The sequence below is a fragment of the Mastigoproctus giganteus genome, chromosome 13 (genome assembly GCF_048544385.1).
Source record: "Mastigoproctus giganteus isolate SK-2022 chromosome 13, ASM4854438v1, whole genome shotgun sequence".
NCBI lineage: Eukaryota > Metazoa > Arthropoda > Arachnida > Uropygi > Thelyphonidae > Mastigoproctus > Mastigoproctus giganteus.
Genome location: NC_143587.1, coordinates 98,644,826 through 98,668,468, shown reverse-complemented (window position 1 = coordinate 98,668,468; position 23,643 = coordinate 98,644,826). Strand labels below are relative to the sequence as shown.

The 23,643-nt window shown below is 37.8% G+C and overlaps 1 protein-coding gene across 1 annotated transcript in view; it reads right to left on the bottom strand.

The window, feature by feature from the left end:
* LOC150076295 (fat-like cadherin-related tumor suppressor homolog) overlaps nt 1–23,643 on the bottom strand; it is a 780,225-nt gene that overhangs the window by 494,583 nt on the left and 261,999 nt on the right. The window contains exons 9-10 of the mRNA XM_090387312.1: nt 18,238–18,560; nt 1,425–2,093 (exon numbers count right to left, since the gene is read on the bottom strand). Of these exons, the coding sequence (XP_090243438.1) occupies nt 1,425–2,093; nt 18,238–18,560 (992 nt within the window). The remainder of the gene's footprint in view (nt 1–1,424; nt 2,094–18,237; nt 18,561–23,643) is intronic.

The window sequence follows — 23,643 nt, the reverse complement described above, 5'->3', positions numbered from 1 at the left end:
CTAATTCTCAGCATTGCCTCATTTAGGCCTGTAGCACGTGCAATATCACATGTTCTTCCATTTTCCTCCATAAGCCTTACCAGGGAAACCCCGGTGGACCGGAAGCCAGAAGACGATGGAGGCCAGTGTGATTTTGGTCATAAACGCTATAATGAGGCCACTACAGATTTTCCCTGGTAAGAATTTTTGACCCAGTCCACCTCTGTCTATCCATATTGCTTTTCTTTTTCTCTCTGAATCTGTAGTGTCTTCCTTTTCACACCTTTTAAAAAGTATTTTATTCATTTTTAGGGAATAAAGCACAATTACAAAATGAGGAGGCACGCTTGATACACATAAACAACACCATAAAGGCAGAGACACACTATTAACACCTGACTAGCTCACATTTTACTAAAGCATGTTTCCGGAAGCCACTGCAATAAAACAAAAAAAAAAAAAAAAAAATTCCAGTTGTGTTTCTGCTAGTGGAATCTGTTATAAACTGGTAGTAAACTCGATCCAATTGCATTTGTGATAATACCAATAGCTGGAATTGTGTTGATTTTTACGTTATTATGGTGAAATGTGTTTCCCCTTCACTGATATAAAAAACAAAAATACATTTTTCAGAATCTTCTCTTCATTCCTATCGTGTTGCATTTAGTTGGGGTGATTCCGCATTGGACTGCCATTTCTTGTAAACACAAAGGCGAATCATGCATAAGTGAATTCGGTTTGTGTTATATACGACATTGTTCCCCTATTTATAAATCATGTATGATCAAATTCGTCTAGTGTATTTTTTTTTTTTTTTTTTTGGTAGTTGTTGGCGCATCGGCTTCTGTGGCCATAATGCACCTCCCAAGGTTTTTGCAGTACTTTGATCCAAGCCTGAGGCGGGATTCGAACCTGCGACCTTTGGGTTGCCAGGCAGGCACTTTACCCACCCGGCTAACCCGGTTGGCTCGTGTAGTGTAAACAAGTTTTATACGAGGACTGACTGTATTTAACTTTTACAGATTCACTATTTTAAATAAGGGTAAATGGTGATGCTTAATTTTGAGGCATAAATTATTTGTATAATTTATGAAATTCATAAATTATGCAAATCATCATAAGTGTCACTATCAAAGAGATAATGTTAGTATTATATGTTTATGCTATTTCTAATATTAATACCAGATGCAATAAAAATAGATATTTATATTCATATTGGCCCTTGCACTTTGTGCAAGGGCCAATATGTGAAAATATTTTGAATATTTCTTTCAATAATGTGACACTGGTGTATGCTATATATATATATATATATATATATATATATATATATATATATATATATATATATATATATATATTAGTGCAGCCCACAAGCTGTTGACATGACCCAGAAGCAACTCTGAGTCTGATACCCCCCGACAAAAACAATTCAGTTTTCTTACCTGTGTTAGGATCAATAGAAAAATATTTTCTTGCTGATTTTTCTACAATTTTAAACTTCAGTACAGCATTCAACTCAGAATCTCTGTCACTAGCTGATACAACTAAAGGAGCACTGTTATTTGTTAAAACAACACTTCCGACTCTTGCATTTTCACTAATAATTCCAACATATTCAGGATACAGAAAGTATGGAGGATTGTCATTTTTGTCAAGAATGTGGACTAATAAAAAAACTGTACTATTAACACCCACCATGTTTGTAGCACGCACGGTCAGATTGTAAAACTTAGTTTCTTCATAGTCAAGAATAGCATTTGTGTACAAAATTCCTGAAGTTGGATTGATAGCAAAACTGTTACCAGTGTTTCCTGATGCAATTTCATAATACACAGAAGAACGACTTGTGGCAATAACTGATGCTACTGATGTACTTGCTTTTTTATTTTCATACAAATCAACAGCATATTCACTCTTCTCGAATTTTGGTGGTGCATTATTGGCAACTGTAACAATTATGTGTACAGTAACTGTACTGTTCAGACCAGGAGTGCCATGATCTGTTGCTCTAACCACTAAAAAATACTCTGGCATGCTTCTTCTGTTAAGTTCTTTAGCTACCATCACAATACCAAGGGTAGGATCAATGGAAAAAGCACTACCTACATTTCCTGGGAAAAAAAAAAAGAAAAAAAAAGTTATTTCAAGAAAATTAAAAAAAGACTAAACTGCCATTTTTTTAAAATTTTTATTTTATTTTATTAATTCAGAAATAATCCCATAGAAAACAAAATTAGCAGTTCTGGATCAGAACATATCCTACCACATCTTTCGTAACAATTTTTCAGAATTATTTTAATCACAATACAATTTTATATATATATATATATATATATATATATATCCAAGTATGAAGAAGCAAATAGTAACTGTTACAATAAATATTAAATAGTCACATAACCAATTAATGCCATCTAGGACGATGAATATGAGTTAAGTTAATAGTGGTAAGAGTTTTTAAAGGTAAAATATGATATACTAGCTTATCAGGTAAACCAAAAACCATAGCGGGTACCCAACGTGACCTGGAAAAAAATCAATATATGCCATGACATAAGCAACAAATTATAAAAATATATAAAAATACCATTAAAATGTTAATTATGGCAATAAGATACATTGAAAGGGACTTTTTCGAGGGCTAACCCTTTCAATGTATCAACCATAATTAACGAGCTATCCGTTTCTGTAGTCATCGTCCAGCATAACTATGTCCAAATATATGTAAAATAGTAAGATAGAGCAAAAAGTAGTGACGAGAATAAAATTATGTTGATTAATCCCAAATTTAGCAGTAAGCTGGCAAGATGACTGCTGGCAAGATGACTGCTAGCCCGATGGATAGCCAAAATTTAAATTAAAATTATAGAAAGAGCTATAATTATTATTAGGCATATGTGCGTAGTTGATAGTAAATGCAGTCACGGTAGTCTAAGCAAAAGTAACAGTGGGAGCTATCGCTAACCAAGGCAAACGGAAAAAGGTATAAGAATAGATATAGTACCTCAATCCCCCTCGAATACTCTAATAGATTGAGGTACTATATCTATTCTTATACCTTTTTCCGTTCGCCTTGGTTAGCGATAGCTCCCACTGTTACTTTTGCTTAGACTACCGTGACTGCATTTACTATCAACTATGCACATATGCCTAATAATAATTATAGCTCTTTCTCTAATTTTAATTTAAATTTTGGCTATCCGTCAGGCTAACAGTCATCTTGCCAGCTTACTGCTAAATTTGGGATTAATCAACATAATTTTATTCTCGTCACTATTTTTGCTCTATCTTACTATTTTACATATATTTGGACATAGTTATGCTGGACGATGACTACAGAAACGGATAGCTCGTTAATTATGGTTGATACATTGAAAGGGTTAGCCCTCGAAAAAGTCCCTTTCAATGTATCTTATTGCCATAATTAACATTTTAATGGTATTTTTATATATTTTTATAATTTATTGCTTATGTCATGGCATATATTGATTTTTTCCAGGTCACGTTGGGTACCCGCTATGGTTTTTGGTTTACCTGATAAGCTAGTATATCATATTTTACCTTTAAAAACTCTTACCACTATTAACTTAACTCATATTCATATATATATATATATATATATATATATATATAGTGTTTATTTAATACTTAAAGTTTATGGTTGGTTGGTTTAATGGGAGTTTATTGGCACAAGGGCAACTAAGGCCAAATTGTGCCTGTCACAGTAATTCTGCAAATGATATATATATATATATATTTTTTTTTTTTTTCCAGTCATATGTCAGATAAGTTCATATAAATGAATTTGTTTTAAAAAATTAAATAAATCGGATAAATTTGCGTCATCACTGAGAATATGATTCATCTGTAATGAATTGTTTTGAGTTAAAACAGATTTAAAATTTGTTTGTCGAGCAGCATGATTGTAGGGACACTCGAGGAGAATGTGTTTCACTGTAAGTAGGGCAGAACAATGTTGACAGTGAGGAGGTTGATCCCCTGTTAACAAATGGAGGTGGGTCAGATGGGAATGGCCAATGCGTGTCCTTGCAAGAACAACCTCTTCTCGTCTGTTTAATCGCGAACTAGATTTCCAGTATTGTGGCTTTTGCTTTATTTGAAAAAGTTTGTTATGGGTCTGTTGCTGCCATACTGATGTCCATTGGTCAATACATAACTGTTTTATGATGAGTTTACAGTCCATATAAGGAAACGAGGCAAGTGAAGACATTGGGTTAATTGGATTTTTTGCTGCTTGATCTGCTTTTTCATTTCCCTGGATTCCAGCATGCCCGGGAATCCAGCAGAATCTTACGTCTGTGTTATGCTCTGTTAGATTAATTAACTCTGCTCTGATTTCTTTCAGGATAGGGCGAGAGTTTGGACATTTATGTTGTAAAGAGATTACTGCACTTAAGGAATCGGTATAGATTATTATCTCTTCATTAGACCTGTTTTTGATGTGTTCGATAGCCATTTTTATTGCATGAAGTTCGGCGGTGTAAATACTGCAACTTGGGAAAAGTTTTTGAGAGATTGTACAAGTGGGAAGAACTACAGCAGCGCCCACATCTGTATCAGATTTGGATCCATCAGTATATATTTGCAGACAATGTTTGTTTGCTGATGCATGAGCTAAATGTAGCTGCTGTACATTTTCATTGTTCAGCGCCTGTTTTCCCCATTTTCTAAAATAGTCATCACATAAAGTTTTAAAAGTGGACCATGGAGGCTCTATTTCTCCGGTATCTTGGTGGATATTGTCGAGTGGGACACTCCAATACTGAGCAACATAGTTCAATCTGATTCCGGCAGGTTTATTTTCATTTGGTTTATTCCTGTAGAAATTTATGAAAGACGGGTTAAAGAGGTAAGGACAGATAGGATGTGAGGGCATACTCCGAAGTTTTGCAGCGTACGTAAGCAGCAGCATCTGTCTCCTTAAGGATAATGGAGGTTCATGTGCGTCAATATATAGACTATGCACTGGAGATGTTCGGAAGGCACCTAGAGTTATTCTAAGTGCATTATGTTGAACGGCATTTAGGGACTGTAATGCTGACTTTCTAGCTGAGTCATATACAGGTGCACCATAGTCTAATCTGGGTCGGATTATGGTTTTATATAAGTGGAGAAGGGAGTATCGGTCAGCTCCCCAGGATATTGCAGAAAGAACTCTAAGGATATTCATTTTTTTTCAAACAAATAGTTCGTACATGCTGTATGTGTTTCAGGAAGTTTAATTTCTTGTCCAATATTAAACCTAGGAATTTAATATTGTCACTGACTGGAATAGCATGATTTCCAAGGCGCAATTCAGGATCAGGGTGCAGTTTTCGTTTCTTGCAGAAGTGTATAGCAAAAGTTTTCTGAGGAGATAGTCGGTAGCCATTTTGTAACATCCATGATTGCGTTTTGTTTATTGACAGTTGGAGTTTCCTTTCAATGGAGAACATATTTTGTGAGTGACTGGATATAGTGAGATCGTCAGCATAAAGATAAGTTTCTACTGAATTCGGGATTGCTGTTGTTAGAGTGTGTATTCTAACTGCGAAGAGTGTGGCACTGAGGACTGACCCTTGTGGGACTCCTTCCTCTTGTATGCAGATTTTCGAGAGTGAACTTTGAAAACGAACCTGGAAGGTTCGATATTCAAGAAAGCTCTGAATTAATGATGGTAAATGCCCTCTTAGTCCTAGGGCATGTAAGTCATGAAGGATGCCATGACGCCACGTGGTTTCAAAAGCTTTCTCTATATCTAAGCTCACCATGACCAGATGTTCATTCTTTATGAATGCATTTCGCACATTTGCCTCAGCCTTAATCATAAGATCTAGGGTAGACCTGTTTTTACGAAATCCAAACTGATCATTGTTCATAGTAGTTTGAGTTTCAAGATACCAGGTGAGGCGACTGTGTACCATTTTTTCCAGAGTTTTACCCAGACAGCTAGTAAGTGAGATTGGTCTATAATTATGCGGGTCTGATTGGTCTTTTCCTGGTTTTGGAATGGGTAGAACAACAGAATGTCTCCAGGAAATAGGAAAGTAATTTGCAACAAATATTCGATTGAAAAGTTTTAGGATGGAGTAGCGTGTGCCCTCATTTAGATTCTTTAACATTAGGTAATATATGCCGTCTGGACCAGGTGCACTATTGGCTGAATTTTTTAAGGATTCTTCTAATTCATACATGGTTAGTGGTTTATTGTAAGAGAGGGCTGACTTCGTTCCGAAATTTATTTTATATTTTTCAGTTACTGTTTTGGCTTTTAGGAAAGTTTGATCATATGCGGTTGAGGCAGAATGGCGAGCAAAAGATTCCGCGAGGATGTTTGCAATATCCTCTGGAAGGGTGATCTCCTGTCCTTTATGGACAATGATTGGGGAAGGAATAGATGGAAACTTACCAGTGAGGCATCTTATTTTTCGCCAGATAAGTCCTGCACTTGTGTCTTTAGTGACAGATGAAGCAAAACGAATCCAAGATTCCTTTTTAGCTTTTCGCCGGGTGTAGCGGGCATGGGCTTTTAGTTTCTTGTATGTAATGAGATTAGCAGTGGTTGGATTCTTTCGAAACTGATTCCACGCCTTGTTCTTCTCTCTCTTAGCAGTGTTACATGCTGAATTCCACCAATAGTTTTTGTGTTTGGATCCTTTATTTGAAGTTCGAGGAATGGTAGTAGCAGCAGCTGTCAAGATTTGTTCTGTGATATGTTTAACGGCGTTATCAATGGAGTGATGTTGGATAATATCATCCTCTAGTGTAATACTAGATGCATATTTATTCCAGTCAGCTTTTGAGAATTTCCATTTAGATTGACTGCTTACTGGTAAGTTTGTCCTTGTGCAGAGCTTACAGATTATAGGAAAATGATCACTATTTAATGGGTTCTCTGAGACTCTCCAATCGATGTCAGGAAATAATGTGGGTGAGCATATCGACAGGTCTATAGCAGAGGTTGAGCCTGTTGGAAAATGGACATAGGTGTGGGAGCCTGTGTTAAGCAGAGTGAGATTATTCTTTACAAGAAAAGCCTCTATCGTGCTTCCCCGATTGTCTGTCTGTAAGGATCCCCATAACTGGTGATGCGCATTAAAATCGCCCAACAAGCAGAACGGAGAGGGTAGTTGTAGGATAAGGTCATTTAGTTCAGTTATCGAGCAGTTCTGATTTGGTGAGATATATATTGATACAAGTGTAAGCGTTTTACCAAGAGCAAGGCGTACTGCAACAACTTCTAAAGTGGTTTGTAGGGGTGTACGTCTGGAAGGGATTTTACTATCAATCAGTATAGCTACACCACCATGTGGAGAGATCCTGTCATGCCTGAATATTGTATAGTTTTTAATTGACAGTGTTACTTGCGGAGAAAGATTCGTTTCTTGTAGACAGATGCCTACTGGATGATGCTGATTTATCATGTCGTGAATATCATCTATGTTGGTACGGAGGCCTCTACAATTCCATTGAATCAACTGGTCCATTATTTAGTTTTTGAAGTAGGTGTTTCTGACTGTTTTTTAGATCCAATCTGTTTATGGCGTTCCAATTTTATTTTATCTTTTCTCGGGAAAGTGGGTCGTGCAGTATCCATGTCTTCTTCAGCATGTAGTTCTAAAAATGTTTCATCGTTATTAGTTTTGTCATCGATTTCCATATCTGCGGTTAGAATCTTTTGAGGTTTAATATTTCTCCTACTCTCATTATCTGAGGGTGATGGAGTAATAGTTGGTGGTACGGTGACTGGGGTATTATTTGCTTGGTCTTTTACATGTTCTTTAGGGGACTCCAGCGGACTCGCTAGGACAGCTCGTGCCCAATCGGAAATGGATGTAGCTGGTGGTATGGACACTTCAGTTTGACTTCCTTCCGATTTGTGTTTTTGTGTTGCGGCTGCATATGTGAGTTTCGGTACTGAGAGTAAAACTTGTTTCCTTGCTTCTTGGTAAGTCACTTTGTTTTCTATTTTGTACTTTTGAATCTTCTTTCCAGTTTTCCAGGTTTCACAGATTTTCGAGTAAGCTGGATGGTTACCTTTACAGTTTGGACATACTGATGTTTCTGCTGGGCAGTCTGTTTGTGTGTGTTCCTTAGATCCACAGTTGGGGCACACTGAAACCCCTCTACACACTGTTTGAGCATGGCCAAATTTTTGGCACTTGAAGCACCTGAGAGGGTTGGGGATATAAGGTCGAATATGGCAGTTCAGATATCCAGCCTTAACTGTAGCTGGAAGAATTGGCGTAGAAAAGGTCAGTATAACACTGCGAGTGGGAACTAATTCACCGTCTTTCTTGATTTTAATTCGCTTTGCCTGTACAACTTTTTGATCTTGTAGCTCTTGGACTAATTCCTCTTCGGTAACATTTATTAAGTCCCATTCAGACAGCACCCCTTTGGATGAATTTAAGGTGGAATGTGGAGTAACTGTGACAGGAATATTCGCGAATTTTGAAATTCTTTGCAGGGCTTCAGAGTGCCTGCTATTCATTGTCTCTATGAGTAGATCTCCAGAGCGGAGTCTTTTCACCATTTTAGGCGGTCCAGCAGCATTCTCGAGACATTTCTGGATAAGAAATGGAGAAAGTGCACCTACTTGTTGACTTGTTTGAGAATGTATAATAAGAAACAGTGGTGTTTCCTTTTTGGATCCTTCTGTTCTTTGTCTCTTGGGATGGGAACTGTCAAAGTCAGTTTGATCTGTCCTTGAATAAGTTGAGGCATGAGGCTCAACAGATGGATTACGGACTTCGTGATCCATGTTTGCTCCTTTTAGCCCTTGGCAGAGAGCCTTTTCTGCCAAGATTACCGGCCCCGCCACGGGGAGGCAGGAGCAGTGCCGCTAGAGTGACCAAGCGGTGTAAGTTAGTTTGTTAGTTTTAAGGAAAGAAAAAAGAAAGGTGGTTTTCCTTTCTGTAACTTACTTACAGTTCGTAAGAGTAAGTTAACAATAAATAACTTTAAACGTAAGAAAAACTTTCCAAATTAACAAGAACTGTCGCAGTGAGAAAACGCTTTGTAAATAGCTCAGAGAATCGCTTGATCACAATAACGCTTGGCACCCGGGGCCCTTAAAGTTTATAATGATAGAATTGTATGGTATGGTTTTTGTCATGTGTGCTATGTTAGTGTTATTGCACATAGGGCAATTAGACATTACAAGTGCATGATTTAATATAGGCCGATTAGTTCAATTAAGTGGTATTTTTATACGTGCATAATTTAGACATTATAGGTATTAGTGTGTATACGGATCAGGTAATTAAGCTAGCATATATAGGCTATCTTAATTCTGGTTGGCCTACAAATGTTACACAGGACAGTAGAAGTAAGTAAGAACCTTCTCATTTATTCAGATATATACCCGTTGGGCTTTGTGTCACCTATCCCAGTTTGCTGTACCGGATGCTTACAAAATTTAAATTCAAACCTAAAAATATAAAACTTATCTAAATCCAAAATGTAAAGAAAATTAAATTTAAAAAATTAAGTAAATAATTAATCCATTCCTATAAATTAGAAACCCTACTAAAACCAAAAATATCGCTTATATATATTAGCGAAGTAATAAATGGCAAAACTGGTATGAAGACAACAGAAACGAATAGGTATGAGACATTCCTTTAGACTGGCTATCGATCTGCTCAAAGTCCCCGATGAAGTAGTGGATAGATGGCCATGTGAGGGAATGATTTTCGAAAAATTGCATAACCCTTTATCGTTTAGTATTGATATTTTTCATTTTCATTAAGTTATATTTTCATTATCAATTAGTATTGATATTTTCATATTTTGCTTCATAGTAATTAATACGTTTACATTAACATAACGTTTATAGGCCAACCAGAATTAAGATAGCCTATATATGTTAGCTTGATTACCTGATCTGTATACACACTAATACCTATAATGTCTAAATTATGCACGTATAAAAATATCACTTAATTGAACTAATCGACCTATATATATATATATATATACAGGGTGTCTCAAAAATACACGGCATAACTTCAGGAATTAGTTCCTCATATGTAGACCATAAAAATATTTTATATCAACGTAGTTCCGGAAATGCTTGGTTTCCGAGTTTTGAAGGTCTGTCTATGACACTTAACTGTTCACATCACCTTATAGTAATGGTTCAAAATGTCCACCTTCTGCCTGAATACAGGCCTCACATCGACTCACAAAGACTATGCCAAATTCCTGGCATGTTTCGTATTGTCTAACAATCTGCCCCAATTCGATTGCGGAGAGTTTCCACATCAGCTAGTGGAGTCGAATACACCAATGACCCCACAAGAAGAAATCTAGTGAGTTTAAATCAGGTGAGCATGGAGGCCAGGCAGTTGGTCCAACTGACCAGGAAACCTTCGATTCAGATAATTGCAGTCTGGGTGGCTGAAATATGTGGGAGCACCATCGTGCATGAAGCATGCTTGTTGACAAATGATCAGTGGCATGTCGTGCAAGAAATCATGCATGTTATTTTCCAGAACGTTTCTGTACGCCTACCCTGTGATTTTGTTTACAAGTACATAGAGCCCAAATAACTTATTACCAAAAACACCCACCCAGATGTTGAGGCTGAATCGCTGTTGGTGATGTGATTGAAGAACTGCATGTGGGTTTTCCTCAGCCCATACATGCTGATTGTGAAAGTTTTGGATTCTCTCTCGTGTGAACTGTGTTTCATCTCTGAATATCACTAAGGCAGGAAAGTGAGGAGTTTGTACCACACTGCTGCAAGAACCACTGGCAGAACATTATTTGCGCAGGGTAATCTGCTGGTGACAAGGCCTGTACCCATTGCAGATAGCAAGGTTACAGTTGGTGTTCTCGCAACACTCTCCAAATAGTCTAACGTTGAACAGCCAGTTTTTTTTTTTTTTTATGTAAACCCCAAACACAAGAGGTATTAGAACCTATAGTACTTAGTACCGTGCTTGGGTTGGAGGTTGAGAAGATGAAAGAAGATATTTGTTGACATTAGACTTGAACTTCCGTAGACTGTAATTTTCAAGAAATACGTACGATGGAAGGTTGTTCCAGAAAATGGCAGTTGAATGAATAAACAAGGAAGATGAAAAGTTGGTTCTGTGAGTTTGAAGTTGGACAGTAAATGGACGTTGGTTGGTGGCGGCACGTGTTCAGACTGTTTTGAAAGAGAGAGCGTAAATTATAGAAGCCAATTCAGAAGAACAGTGCCCATGGAAGTATCTGTAGAAGAGGCATGCAGCAGAAACAGTACGTCTATGAGACGGCGAGTGGAGAGACTCTGTTAGAGATGAATCATGAATTAACCTAACTGCCCTCTTCTAAATGGAATCAAGAAGCCTGAGAGAGGTTTTGGGGGCACCACCTCAGATGTGGGAACGATATTCCATGGCAGGGCAGGGCAGATTTGCGATTTATACAGCGTGAGCAGCTATTTAGAAGAAAAGTAATGCCAAGAGCGAAAGAGAAAACCAAGTTTTTCAAATGCAGAGAAAGCAATATTTGTAATGTGTTTGTACCAAGAAAGATTAGAAGTCAGGGTAATCCCCAAAAGAGATATATCATTTTGCCTAGAAATTGGAGTGTCACTAAAGATAAGCATAGGAGCAGAAGAATCCTTTTTGCAAGATATAAGACAAGACTGAGTTTTAGAAGGGTTGAAATCAACTAAGTTGTCTTTGCCCTACTGGAGAATTACCTGAAGATCGGCATTTAAGGAATTGGTAGCAGATTTTTGAGAAGTTGAAACTGATTGAAAAGGGCAAGGTTTCTCAAAATGGAAAGTGGAATGCAATGTGCTATCATCAGCAAAACTATGGATAGGATTTCCAGTCAATGGAAGAAGGTCATTAATATAGACAACGAGCCATCTACCATCACCCTCAGTGAGCGATCAGAGAGAAAACTGGATAACCAATTACTAAAAACAGGTGGCAAACCATAAGATGGAAGCTTGTTCAGAAGACCTTTATGCCAAACACAATCGAAAGCCTTTGAGATGTCAAGAGCAACTACTTGTGTTTCACCGAACCTTTCCATTGAATTAGTCCATAAATGGGTGACATAAGCCAGAATATCACCAGTGGATCGACACTGACAGAATCCATAGTGACGATCGTTGATCAGACGGAAGGTTTCTAGGTAGTTTAGGAGTTGGTGGTTAATTGATTTCTCCATTACCTTAGAAAGAGTAGAAGTAATTGCAATGGGAGGGATTTGTCACCTTTTTTAGGAACTGGCTGGATATGGGCAAATTTCCAAGCAGAAGGAAAAACACCTTTGGAATAAGAAAGTGAAAAAAGGCGGCAAAGAATAGGAGTAAGTTCAGGAGCACAGGTTTTGAGAACAAGTGGAGAAATACCATCGGGGCCTGGAGCTTTCTTAGTATCAAGATTTGTCAAAATCCATCTGACATCCTTTTGACGGAAGACCACAGGAGGCATTGAATGGAGCGTGTTGGGAATGGTGGGAGATGTTTTACCAAGATCATTAATATATGAGTTGGAAGAAAAATGGGATGCTAGCAGGTCAGCTTTATCCTTGGCTGAAGTGAAACAGAACCATCTGGTTTGGACAGAGGTGGCGGCAGAGATGGGAAAAGTTGCGGCCAATAGCTTTGGCAAGGGACCAGAATGCTCGGCTACCATTAGGGCAAGAAGCAAGTTTTCTACTCTTAGCCTGTTCAAACTCTAGTTTGGACTGATTAATAACTGATTTACAATTGTTGCGAGCTTTGGTGTAGGCAGAAAATGAAACCTGAAGAATTAGAAACAAGCCAATTACGATATGCAACATTCTTCTCTTGAACAGGCTTAGCACATTTATTGGAAAACCAAGGTTTAGATAAAGGATGAGATTTTAAAGTGGAGTGTGGGATAAAGGATTCCATTCCTGCAAGAATAATTTCACTGACACGATCTGAGCAAACGTTGACATCAGAAGTTTTGAAACAGTAATCCGACCAAGGAAAAGAAGAAAATAAATCTTGCAGGTCATCCCATTTTTCATTCTTGTAATGCCAAACAACACGAGGTTGGGAATGGCCATGAGATAAAGGCTCCATTGGAGAAGAGACAATCACCAAGTTGTGATCTCAAGTGCCTAAAGGACCTCTCACTTCAACTGTACTTAAAAGGGTTGTTTGTGAGAAAAAGACAAAGCGTGTTGGTTGTATGATTAGGATTGTCCGATATTCTTGTAGGTAAATGAACAATCTGTGCAAGGTCATTAGTAATTGCAAAAGCCTCAGCATCTCGACCAGCTCGGTCAGTGTGACTAGAAAACGGAAGCCAGCAGGAGTTGTGAACATTAAAATCACCAAGGAAAATTACCTCACTGTTAGGAAAGTTGGATTAGAGAAAGTCAAAGAGCTCCAAGTGATTAGTGGAGTTGGGAGAACGGTAGAGACAACACATGAATTTTACACAATGAGGCAGAGTGATTTTAAACCACAGAAGATCAAAGAGAGTAGATTCCAAATTGCCAAGTCTCTAACAGGGAATATCAGAACGGACATATGCACAAGTGCCACCTTTGAGGCGAAAGGAATCATACAGCAAATAATTTGGGCATCTGAGATGAGTAGTAGTTGAATCAACAGATAACTGAGATTCTGTCAGAAAAAGTACATGGGGTTTGGTAGACTGCAAGTGGAAATGGATATCGTTTAGATTAGAACTGAGACCACGTATATTTGTGAAATGAATTAGGAAGTGCTTGGGAGGTTTAGATCTTTTCGCAGATAAGCTTGCTCTATTAGTTTGACAATTCATGGTGGATTCAATAGTAAGAAAAAGTGGGTGGGACATGCTCTTTGAAGTAATGAAATTTTTGGATATGGCATACACGTGGTAAGAATATACCTAGATCCTTGACATAACGTGGCCTCAACAATGCTCCCCACATACACACTACTCGGACTCCCTCCAGTCACTATCCGGCAGAGTAGAGGTAGCAAGATTATACACTAGCTGATCCGGAAGCCTCCTAGAGAGTTACCAATAGGTTTGGTCCGGTGAACTAACTAGCGGCCGGCCTGCAAACACCGTTTTAGAGCTGTACCCTCGAAGTGTTAGGAATATTGGATCTCGCCACAATGTTCATCATAATCTCAAAAGTCATCAATCATACTGCATGATGGAAGAGATAGGGAAGGGTTGACTGGAACTTAGCTCTAGAGACTAAACATGGGTTCCACCACTTCAAGCCTCCAATAAGCAAAGTGGTGGTATTGCACCAGTTGATGAGAGTCATCTACCACCTAGTACTGCCTGGTAACATAGAGGGACGGCATTCCTCCATGTGGTGTGGGCGCCACACCTCGACCCCTGCTTACGTTGGTTCACACCTGAGTGGTCACCCACCATGTACTTGTGCATGGAGGTTATACCCAGGATTACTAACAGTCCCACCATCGTGAAGGTGCAAGCAGACGATATGGCTGTCACAGACCGTCCGGACTTTGCCGAAATTGGGTCCACTTGACTTGAGTGTCACCCGAATATCAGTTCCATCAGCGTTTTAGACTCCCAGGAAGCAAGTGCAGCTTGTCTGGCATATCTGAGAGAATGTCTGTGACAACCTCAAGGACCATTGCTATTCTGCGTGTGCTGATTCCAGGAGTGGCATGCACAACATCCAAAATACCCTCCTCTACTTCAGGAGTCATAGATCTTGGTCGTCCTCTGTCGGCAGCACAAGGTGTAAAGGTCCCATGTTCACAAAGGTGGCAATGGATACTTTCAAACATTTTCCTGTCTGGACATCTTTGTTCTCGGAACCTTTCGTGGTACAAATGATGAGCCTCCAGAGCATTGCCGTCCGCCAAACCATACATAAAGTGCATATTTGCTTGCTCCTGATTTGAGTACATGGTCGTTATGGAAAACCACAAGATTCTGTCAGTACCTTGTGATGCAGGAAATCACCTGCAGGAGATAAGACATTCCGGTTAATAACTCGGGAACCAAGCATTTCCGGAACTATGTTGATAAAAAATATTTTTATTGTCTACATATGAGGAACTCATTCCTGAAGTTATGCACTGTATTTTTGAGAAACCCTGTGTGTGTGTGTGTGTGTGTACCGGGCATATTATAACATATATATACAATGTGTATCCACTTCAGGAATTAACATAGGGCCAAAAAACAATGAAAAGTTTATGTAAACATAGATCTGATTTTGCCATGTTTCCAAATTAGTCTTTTTTTTTTTTTTTTTTTCTAGTAATTCTTTCCACAAACTGAGTTAGCATAGATGGCTCCATTCAACTGTTTACAAAATATGCTGAATACCTCATAGAGGGCCTTGCTGTAGTTATGTAAAAAAGATCCCATAGTGTTCTTCGAATGACTTCAGTTAGTTCTCCTGACAAGGATGCTACACTTGGAGCTTGTTATTAACATTCTGATACTGTGCATGTGCCGTGATTCAAATTCTTCTCGTGCATGTCTGCCATATGCGAGATGACAGATATGCATCTTACATATGGACTCGCTAGTGCAGTGCAGCTGAAGCAAAACGTCTGTACGAAGAAGATGTCCCTAATCATCATGTGCCAAATAAGGAGACCTTTCAGAGAATATATAAACACTTTGTGGCAACTGGTTCATTTAGAAAATGAGTTTCAGATGGTGGTAGATCCAACAGCATCAGAACTGCAAATCTGACAGACACCTGGAACTTTTGAGTGGGTGATAAGGTTTATGATGAGGCTTTCGCAGACTTATATTCGGGGGCATAGTGGTCATAACTGGCTGTAACCCAGAAACAAAGTGAAATCAGACCTATGTTTACATGAACTTTTTTTTTATTGGTTTTAGGTCCTAAATCCATCTCTGAAGTGGGTCCCACTTTTTATGATACAGTGTGTGTGTGTGTGCTTGTGCGCACACACAGTTAAACCTACCAACAATTTATAAATTTAATTAGCAATATGTTGTGTTAATGCTACTGCTACTTAATTAGCCTCTTTTTTTTAGCATTGCTCAGTCAGTAACATTTAGTATTAGCTTTAGCCTATTTGACATAGATTGAATATTAATAAAGTGACTTTATTAGTATTATTATTCCACGATCTAACCTTTTTGAGCTCTACATGGTGCTTCAAATGCAATCCATTCAGCAGCCACTACAAATTCCGTTCATTTCTTTCTGGTTACTGAATTTTTGGAAAATCCAGATAGATAAGCTTTTATTAGAATTAGCATTAGTTGAGGCATATTATTCAAGAAAGCAAGCTTATATAGCATCAGCTAAAAAAAAAAAAACAAAAAAACTTCCCAATTCACCCATCGATTCACTACAAATGTTTGCCTATTTCAGCCTTAAATTCATTTAAGCTATCAACTTCCACAACAACAGATGGAAGTCTGTTCCAGCAATCAACTACCCATGGGCTAAAGGCAAACTTCTGCACATTTATTCTACAACTGCCTTTCCTCGGGTTCTTAAACTGAGCAAGTGGAAGTATCCCATCAACATTGAGCCTGCTTAAACCATTCAAGGCCTTATAAACCTCAATCAGATCACCTCGCAAATGCCTAGTGTCGATGCTGCAATTTGCAAAACTTAATCCTCTCTCGGTAAGAGTACAACTTTGTTTCTCTCACCAATCTTGTTGCCCTTCTCTGTACTTGAATTCAGGAATTAACATAGGGCCAAAAAAACAATGAAAAGTTTATGTAAACATAGATCTGATTTTGCCATGTTTCCAAATTAGTCTTTTTTTTTTTTTTTTTTTTCCTAGTAATTCTTTCCACAAACTGAGTTAGCATAGATGGCTCTAGCAACTCTACATCATTCCTAAAATGAGGACTTCAGGCTTCTACGCAGTACTCAAGGTGTGGCCTGACCATTCCCTTATACAACGGGATAATCACCTCCTTGTCACTGCTATAAAAATTCCTATATATCATTGACAAAACTCCATGACCTGCTCTGGCAGCCCATCATCTAAACTAGAATCATCTAAACTGTTAAGCTAGAATTTACATTTCTCAGCCCCTCTGTCTAATCTTTCCAGAACTTGTTGCAGTAGCATATCCTAATTACTGTCATTAACCACCTGTCCAGATATTATTATGCACAAATCAGTCTGCTGCTCAAAACTTTACAGTAGATTTTAAGTTCATTTATCAACAGAGAAGTTGATTGAAAAACAACTCTACTATATGGTTGGAGAGAGAGAGAGAGAGAGAGAGAGAGAGAGAGAGAGAGAGAGAGAGAGAGAGAGAGAGAGAGAGAGAATCACAGTAGCCAACTGCAGCAATGAATGAAACTTATAAATTGCTGCTATTGGTAAATCAACTCATCGTAGAGCTTTTATACAATATAAATTGTTCATCTTTACCACACACAAAATTCAACAAGGATGGACTTTGAATTATTCACAGAATGAGTTTTTTCATAAATTTGTACCTCATTAAGAAACACTTGAAGGAAATAAATAAACTTACCTTTTGGGGTAAGTTTATTTATTGGTTGTTTATATTTGGGGTAAGTTTATATATTCTCTATCTGGATAGCTCTCCCTTACTTCCCAATTGTGAAAAACGTAAAGAAAGGGACATAAAAGCATGTTTTTATCATTGAATATAACATTGGTTCAGCTTCCTATTGATTGGGGGGGAGGGTTTAAAATGTCTAAAGAGATGACATAAGCAAGAGTTTTTGAGTTCAATTTTGGAAAAGTCAGAAGAATATATATATATATTATGGAATCATTAAAATTTATCAATAAAAAAGATGTGTATAAAATATAGTGGCAAGATGGAAAGAAATTGCAAGTTCAACATTCACTAAATCTTGGAGAAAACTTTGGCCCGAGGGTTGACAATGCTAATGAAAGTCCTAAATTACAAGATGATAATGAAGAATATATGTAGTTTATTAAATGATTTCAAGCAAACTGAAGGTTACAGAGATTTATAGTAAGAAGACATACGAGCCTAATTTAGCAACCAAGAATGTGATGTTTATTAAAAAGTTGAAGGCTATGCTACAAAAACATCATATTTCATTATCTTTTTTTATGATGAAAATTACTGATTTTATATAAATAAATGTACATGTTTTAAGTGAAAACATCTTAAGGTACATATGTATACTTTTTTTTTTTTTTTAATGATTCTCCATTTTAACCAACCAACTATTACCAGACCTAGTCATGTCAGAAAAGAGGGTTTATTCAAGAAAAAAATAGATAGTACACACATTACTGGCACATTATGATAAGAAATATTTAGTAAATACCTGATACAACAGAAAAGGTTATGTGTGCATTTTCTCCCTTGTCTTTATCAATTGCAAGCACTTGTGTTACAAAAGTTCCAATTGCTGCTGTTTCATAAACCTGTCCTTCAAAGAATGTTGATAGAAACTGAGGAGCATGATCATTGTAATCTTGAACATTGATGATTACCCGACAAAATCCACGCTTGGAAGGAGTACCATGATCTTTTACCATAAGTGTTAAAATATGACGTTGCATTGTCTCGTGGTCAAGAGATCGTGACATAGAGATAATTCCTTGTGTAGAATCAACATGAAATATTTGCATAGATTGAGGACTGGCACTGTAATAAAAGAAAATTACTTTAAACCATCTTGAGTGATTTATACATTAGTTCTTTATATTGATATATTTGTATTAAAATATCCAAAACAGATGCTTGCATATTGGTAACTAATTTTTAATAGCAAAATTAGTAATATATTATTCACATACTGAAATATGAAAATAATACTAATTAATTATATTTCAGGGAGAGGTAATCCCTTTCCCCAAACCTAATTGAACAAATTAGAGAAGAGGAGACTGTAAACAAGCATTAGAAATTGCAAGGTATGTGGATTGTGTATATAAGATGTTAGACTGTATCAATAAAACTTAATTCACACAGGTTGATTATTTTTGTCATTAAACTAAGCTATTTTTGTTGATTATATATTTCTAATCCCTTTAGTCTTGGAACTGTAAATTTAAAAGATACTATGCAGCAGAAAGTTTAGATATTCTATTATTGAAGTACACAAATGCTCTCAGCAGAGTTACATTCATGTAAAACACTAAAAAAAGCTACTGTTTAGTTTTTAGTTATGCAGTTTGAAGAAATGGGTTTCCCTTCTGAATAAGCTGAAAGAACATATGGGTACACATCCATATGCATTTTTGAATATTGCCAGATATACATTATTCAGGAATTCTAAGGAAAGTTTGCAATACAGTATTTAAAAAAAAAAAAAAAAAAAAAAAGGAAATAGTTTTTTGGAACTAAGTGGACACTTATCAGAACTAGGGGGACACTTTACTTACCTTGTGTTCTAGGAATACAGACCAAACTCCCAGAAATATAAGCACAGTCAAAACAGCTCTGTAACTGTGTTTACCTGTGTCCCAACATATAATGCAAATTAATCGTATTGGAACTAACTTTGATCTCAAATTCCTTAAAGATTTTTCCAAATCCATTTTATCTCAGGTAGTTCCAGTAAAAAATCTTGAACACCGAAATGTTAGAAAGAATCTTCCACTGGCCAATCAAGCTATACAAGATTTTAATAGGCTGAAAAATAAGAGGCATTTTATTTTTGTTTCCTTATGCACATCAAATGTAAAAGCATTTTCACCACAACTTCTCATTGTGAATATTTCTACCGAATATATCCTTCTGAGCCTCAAACTTTGAGCACTACATCTTAATATTTTAAGATTCAGATGATTCAGAAATGCAAGCTGCTGGTATTCCACCATTTTTTTTTTTTTCTGAATTGCTATCTCTAATTTGTAGATACTTTTGATTTCCAAAGAGAAACTTGCTATGTCCTTTCTTCCTGACTTATGATGCATATTTAAAGTGTTTTCTGTTCTCAAAGGAAAGGATTACTGTTCGGTAGTAATCCTTTAGTAGTAGTGGCTAAATGATGCAAGCATTAGCCATTAAAAATGTTTTTTACTTAAGACTTTTCTACGATCTTCAGGAAACCTGAAGATCGTAGAAAAATACAGCTTTTTTTCTAATCCTACATATGCATTTCAGGCAAATTCCTACTCTTCACCTGTAATAACAAAAAAATCCACACAGTTGTCTTAGACACTGAGGCATAGCATGCATGCATGCAGCAAACTAGTGCAAAACATTTAGGTCCTCAGAGACACCGAAGTGCCTCTAACATTCTTATATCTAACTGATTAAACGGCACACACAAAAAAGTGCGGTTGTTGTTTGTTGTTGTTTATTTAACGGCTTTACAGTGCAAGGGCAGTAAGGCCATAATGCACCTAACTATGGTGATGTTAAATACATAGTTTATGGATATAAATGTTGTTGAAGCTCACACTGCATTGTTCAGTTGTATCTGTTTAAGGAATGAAAAAATTTTGGCCATGTGTAGCGTATCTGCTAAGAGGACAGCAATACTGAAAGGAATGTTCGTCCTGGAAAAAGAGGTAAACATAGCTTGTTGGTCACTATTGTATTTGGGACACCAATGAGTACATGTTGGACAGTGAGCTGAATGTTGCAGTTTGTACAGTGGTGGGACAGTGACCACAAGCAAGTAAAGGTGTGTCAGGTGTGTGTGTGTGGCCTATCCATAATCAGGCTAATACGACTTCTTCATGTCGGTTCTCACGTATACTAGATCTCCATGGTTTTAGATCTTTTTTTTTTCATGCCAAGTAGCTTATTGTTGCCTTGATTCTGCCAGATGTGTTGCCATTGTTCAAGGTATCGTTCCTTTATAAGGTATTCGTAGTCAGATGCAGGTGTAGTGAAGGATTGGTCTATAGGATCACTAGCAGTTTTGGCAGCTAGGCTGGCTTCTTCATTTCCAGAAATTCCAGCATGAAAAGGGATCCAACAAAAGAGAACTTGTTTCTTCTGGTTTAATTTAGTCAGAGTATTCCAGATCTGTCTAAGTAAGGGATTATCGTTCTTTGTATTGTGTTGTATAGCTTGGATAGCACTAATGGAATCAGTATAAATAACGCTGTGCAGTCTGGTTCTTAAGATTTTTTTTTTTTTTTTTTTGATTTGGTAGTTGTTGGCGCATCGGCTTCTGTGGCCATATTGCACCTCCCAAGGTTTTTGCAGTACTTTGATCCAAGCCCGAGGCGGGAATCGAACCCGCGACCTTTGGGTTGCCGGGCAGGTACTTTACCCACTCGGCTAGCCCGGTCGGCCCGGTTCTTAAGAGTGTGTAGTTTAAGGCTATGGGATAGCACAGAGTTCTGCAGTATAACTGCTACATTCAGTGGGGAGCTTTTTGGACATGGTGACGTTAGGAAATACTGCTGCTGCACCAACATGCTTTTCAGTTTTAGGTCCATCTGTGTAGATTGGTATGTACTGGCCATGCTGGGTTCTCACTGTGGCATGTATTCGTAGCATGTTCTGTTGGAACACAGTGTGTTTTCCCCAGGCTGTGAATGAAAAAGTCACATGGCAGTATATGATACATCCATAGTGGGATTGTATGAGAGGCAGTAGGCTGTATCTTAATCAGGTAAATTTGACAGTCAGCGTGTAGTGAGCGAAGACGTATCCCAATTGGTGGGTAAGCTCTATAAACGTTTTCCCACTGAGGAGAGAAAATACCATTCCAAGTGGGATGTTTTGGATGTCCTTTGAGTTTTGCAGCATAATTTAATAAAAGCATTTGTCTGTGTAGCTGCAAGGGTGTTTCATACGCTTCAGCATATAGGTTCTGAACCGGTGATGTACGGGAACCTCCCAGTGCAAGACAAAGAGCACTGTAGTGTACAGGATCAAGCCAACATAGAGCGCTTGGTCTAGCAGAGCCATATGCTACAGAACCATAGTCCTGATGTGACCATATTAATGCATGGTAGAGATGTAGTAGTGTGTAACGGTCTGCTCCCCATGTTGTGCCTGATAGAACTCTTAAGATGTTAAGCTTTTTAAGACAGTTAATCCGGAGCATTTTTATATGATCAAGGAAAGTGAGTTTTTGGTGAAATATCACACCACGAAAGCGGACACTATGGACCACTGGTATGACTTGATTTTCTAGTCTAAGTTCTGGATGTTGGTGTAGGTTACGCTTCCTACAGAAGTGTATCCCAACCATTTTTTGGTGTGAGAGACGAAATCTACTGTTTTGGGACCATTTAGCTATTTTGTTGATGACACATTGTAATTGCCTTTCTATCATTCGCATGTTAGGCAAATGGCAGGCGATACTGAAGTCATCAGCATACAGGGTAGTGCATATTGTTTGTGGTAGGTCATGTGTTATTGAATTCATTATTATACTAAAGAGAGTGGCACTTATTACTGACCCTTGTGGTACTCCTTACTGGATGAATTTTGAAGATAAGTGGTTGTGAACTAAACTTGAAATGAGCAGCACTGCAGGGAGTTTCTTATAAACTGTGGTAGGTGTCCGTGTAATCCCAGATCATATAGAGTTCGCATAATACCATATCTCCAAGAAGTGTCAAAAGCTTTTTCAATGTCAGATAGGACAATTGAAAAATGTTCTTTCCGGACGAAGGCGTCATCACATGAATGTTTATTTCTGTCTTGATCAAAAGGTCAAGAGTGGATCTACCTTCCCAGAAACCACATTGCGCTGGATTTAGGAGATAATTTTGAGCTAGAAACCAGGTTAGTCAGGCATTGACCATTTTTCCATGACCTAGCTCATACAGCTAATGAGTGCAATAGGTCAATAATGTTGCAGATTTGTAGAATCTTTACTTCGTTTTGAAAAAGCCAGAATGTGCGCATGATGCCATTTGTCAGGGAAAGTGTTTTCTTTGAATATTCTGTTATAGAGGAGTAACAGAATCTTGAGGGCCGGTTTGGTAAGTTTTGCTATCATCATGTAGTAAATTCCATCTGGCCCTGCTGCACTGAGTTTAGTAGAGGACAGAGCATGATGCAACTCTGACATTGTGAAGGGGAAATTGTATGCAGAAATTGATGCTGATTCAAAATTGATATGGTTTTTTTCAGCTTTTGCTTTGTGTGCCAGAAAATATGGCCAGCCTGTTTGCAATCTCCTCTGGTTTTGTGATATCATAGCCATTGACAGTGAGTAGGGGACAGCTACGCGTGGGTGTTTTTTGCATACATCCGCTGTATTTTTTCCCATATTGTTTGAGTTTTTGTAGTTCTTGTGATTGTGAAAGTGAAGCATCACCATTCTTCCCTTTTGTTAGCCTACCTGACTCGTTTTGCCCTTGCTCTTGCCTGTTTAAAGTGAATGAGTTTTTCTGTTGTTGGGAACTTCCTGACGATATTCCATGCTCTGTTCTTCTGTTTTTTAGCTGCACTATATTCATCATTCCACCACACTTTTGAGCTGGCCAATATTTTGTGGATTGTTTTGGAATTGCTTTGTCTGCTGCCTGCAGTATTTGATTGGATATATATTCTATTGCCAGGTTTATGGATGTTTGTTGGATCTGGTTTTCTTCTAGTGTTGCTATCTGTTTGTACATGTCCCATTCAGCTTTGGAAAAGTTCCATTTGGGGATTCGATAAGAAAGGTGAGGAATGCTTGTCTCAATGCGGCATATCACAGGATAATGATCACTGACCAGCGGATTGGTGTGAACAATCCATCCAAACAGAGGATATATGGTTGCTGTGCATAGAGACATCAATAGGTCATGTAGGTACTGTAGGA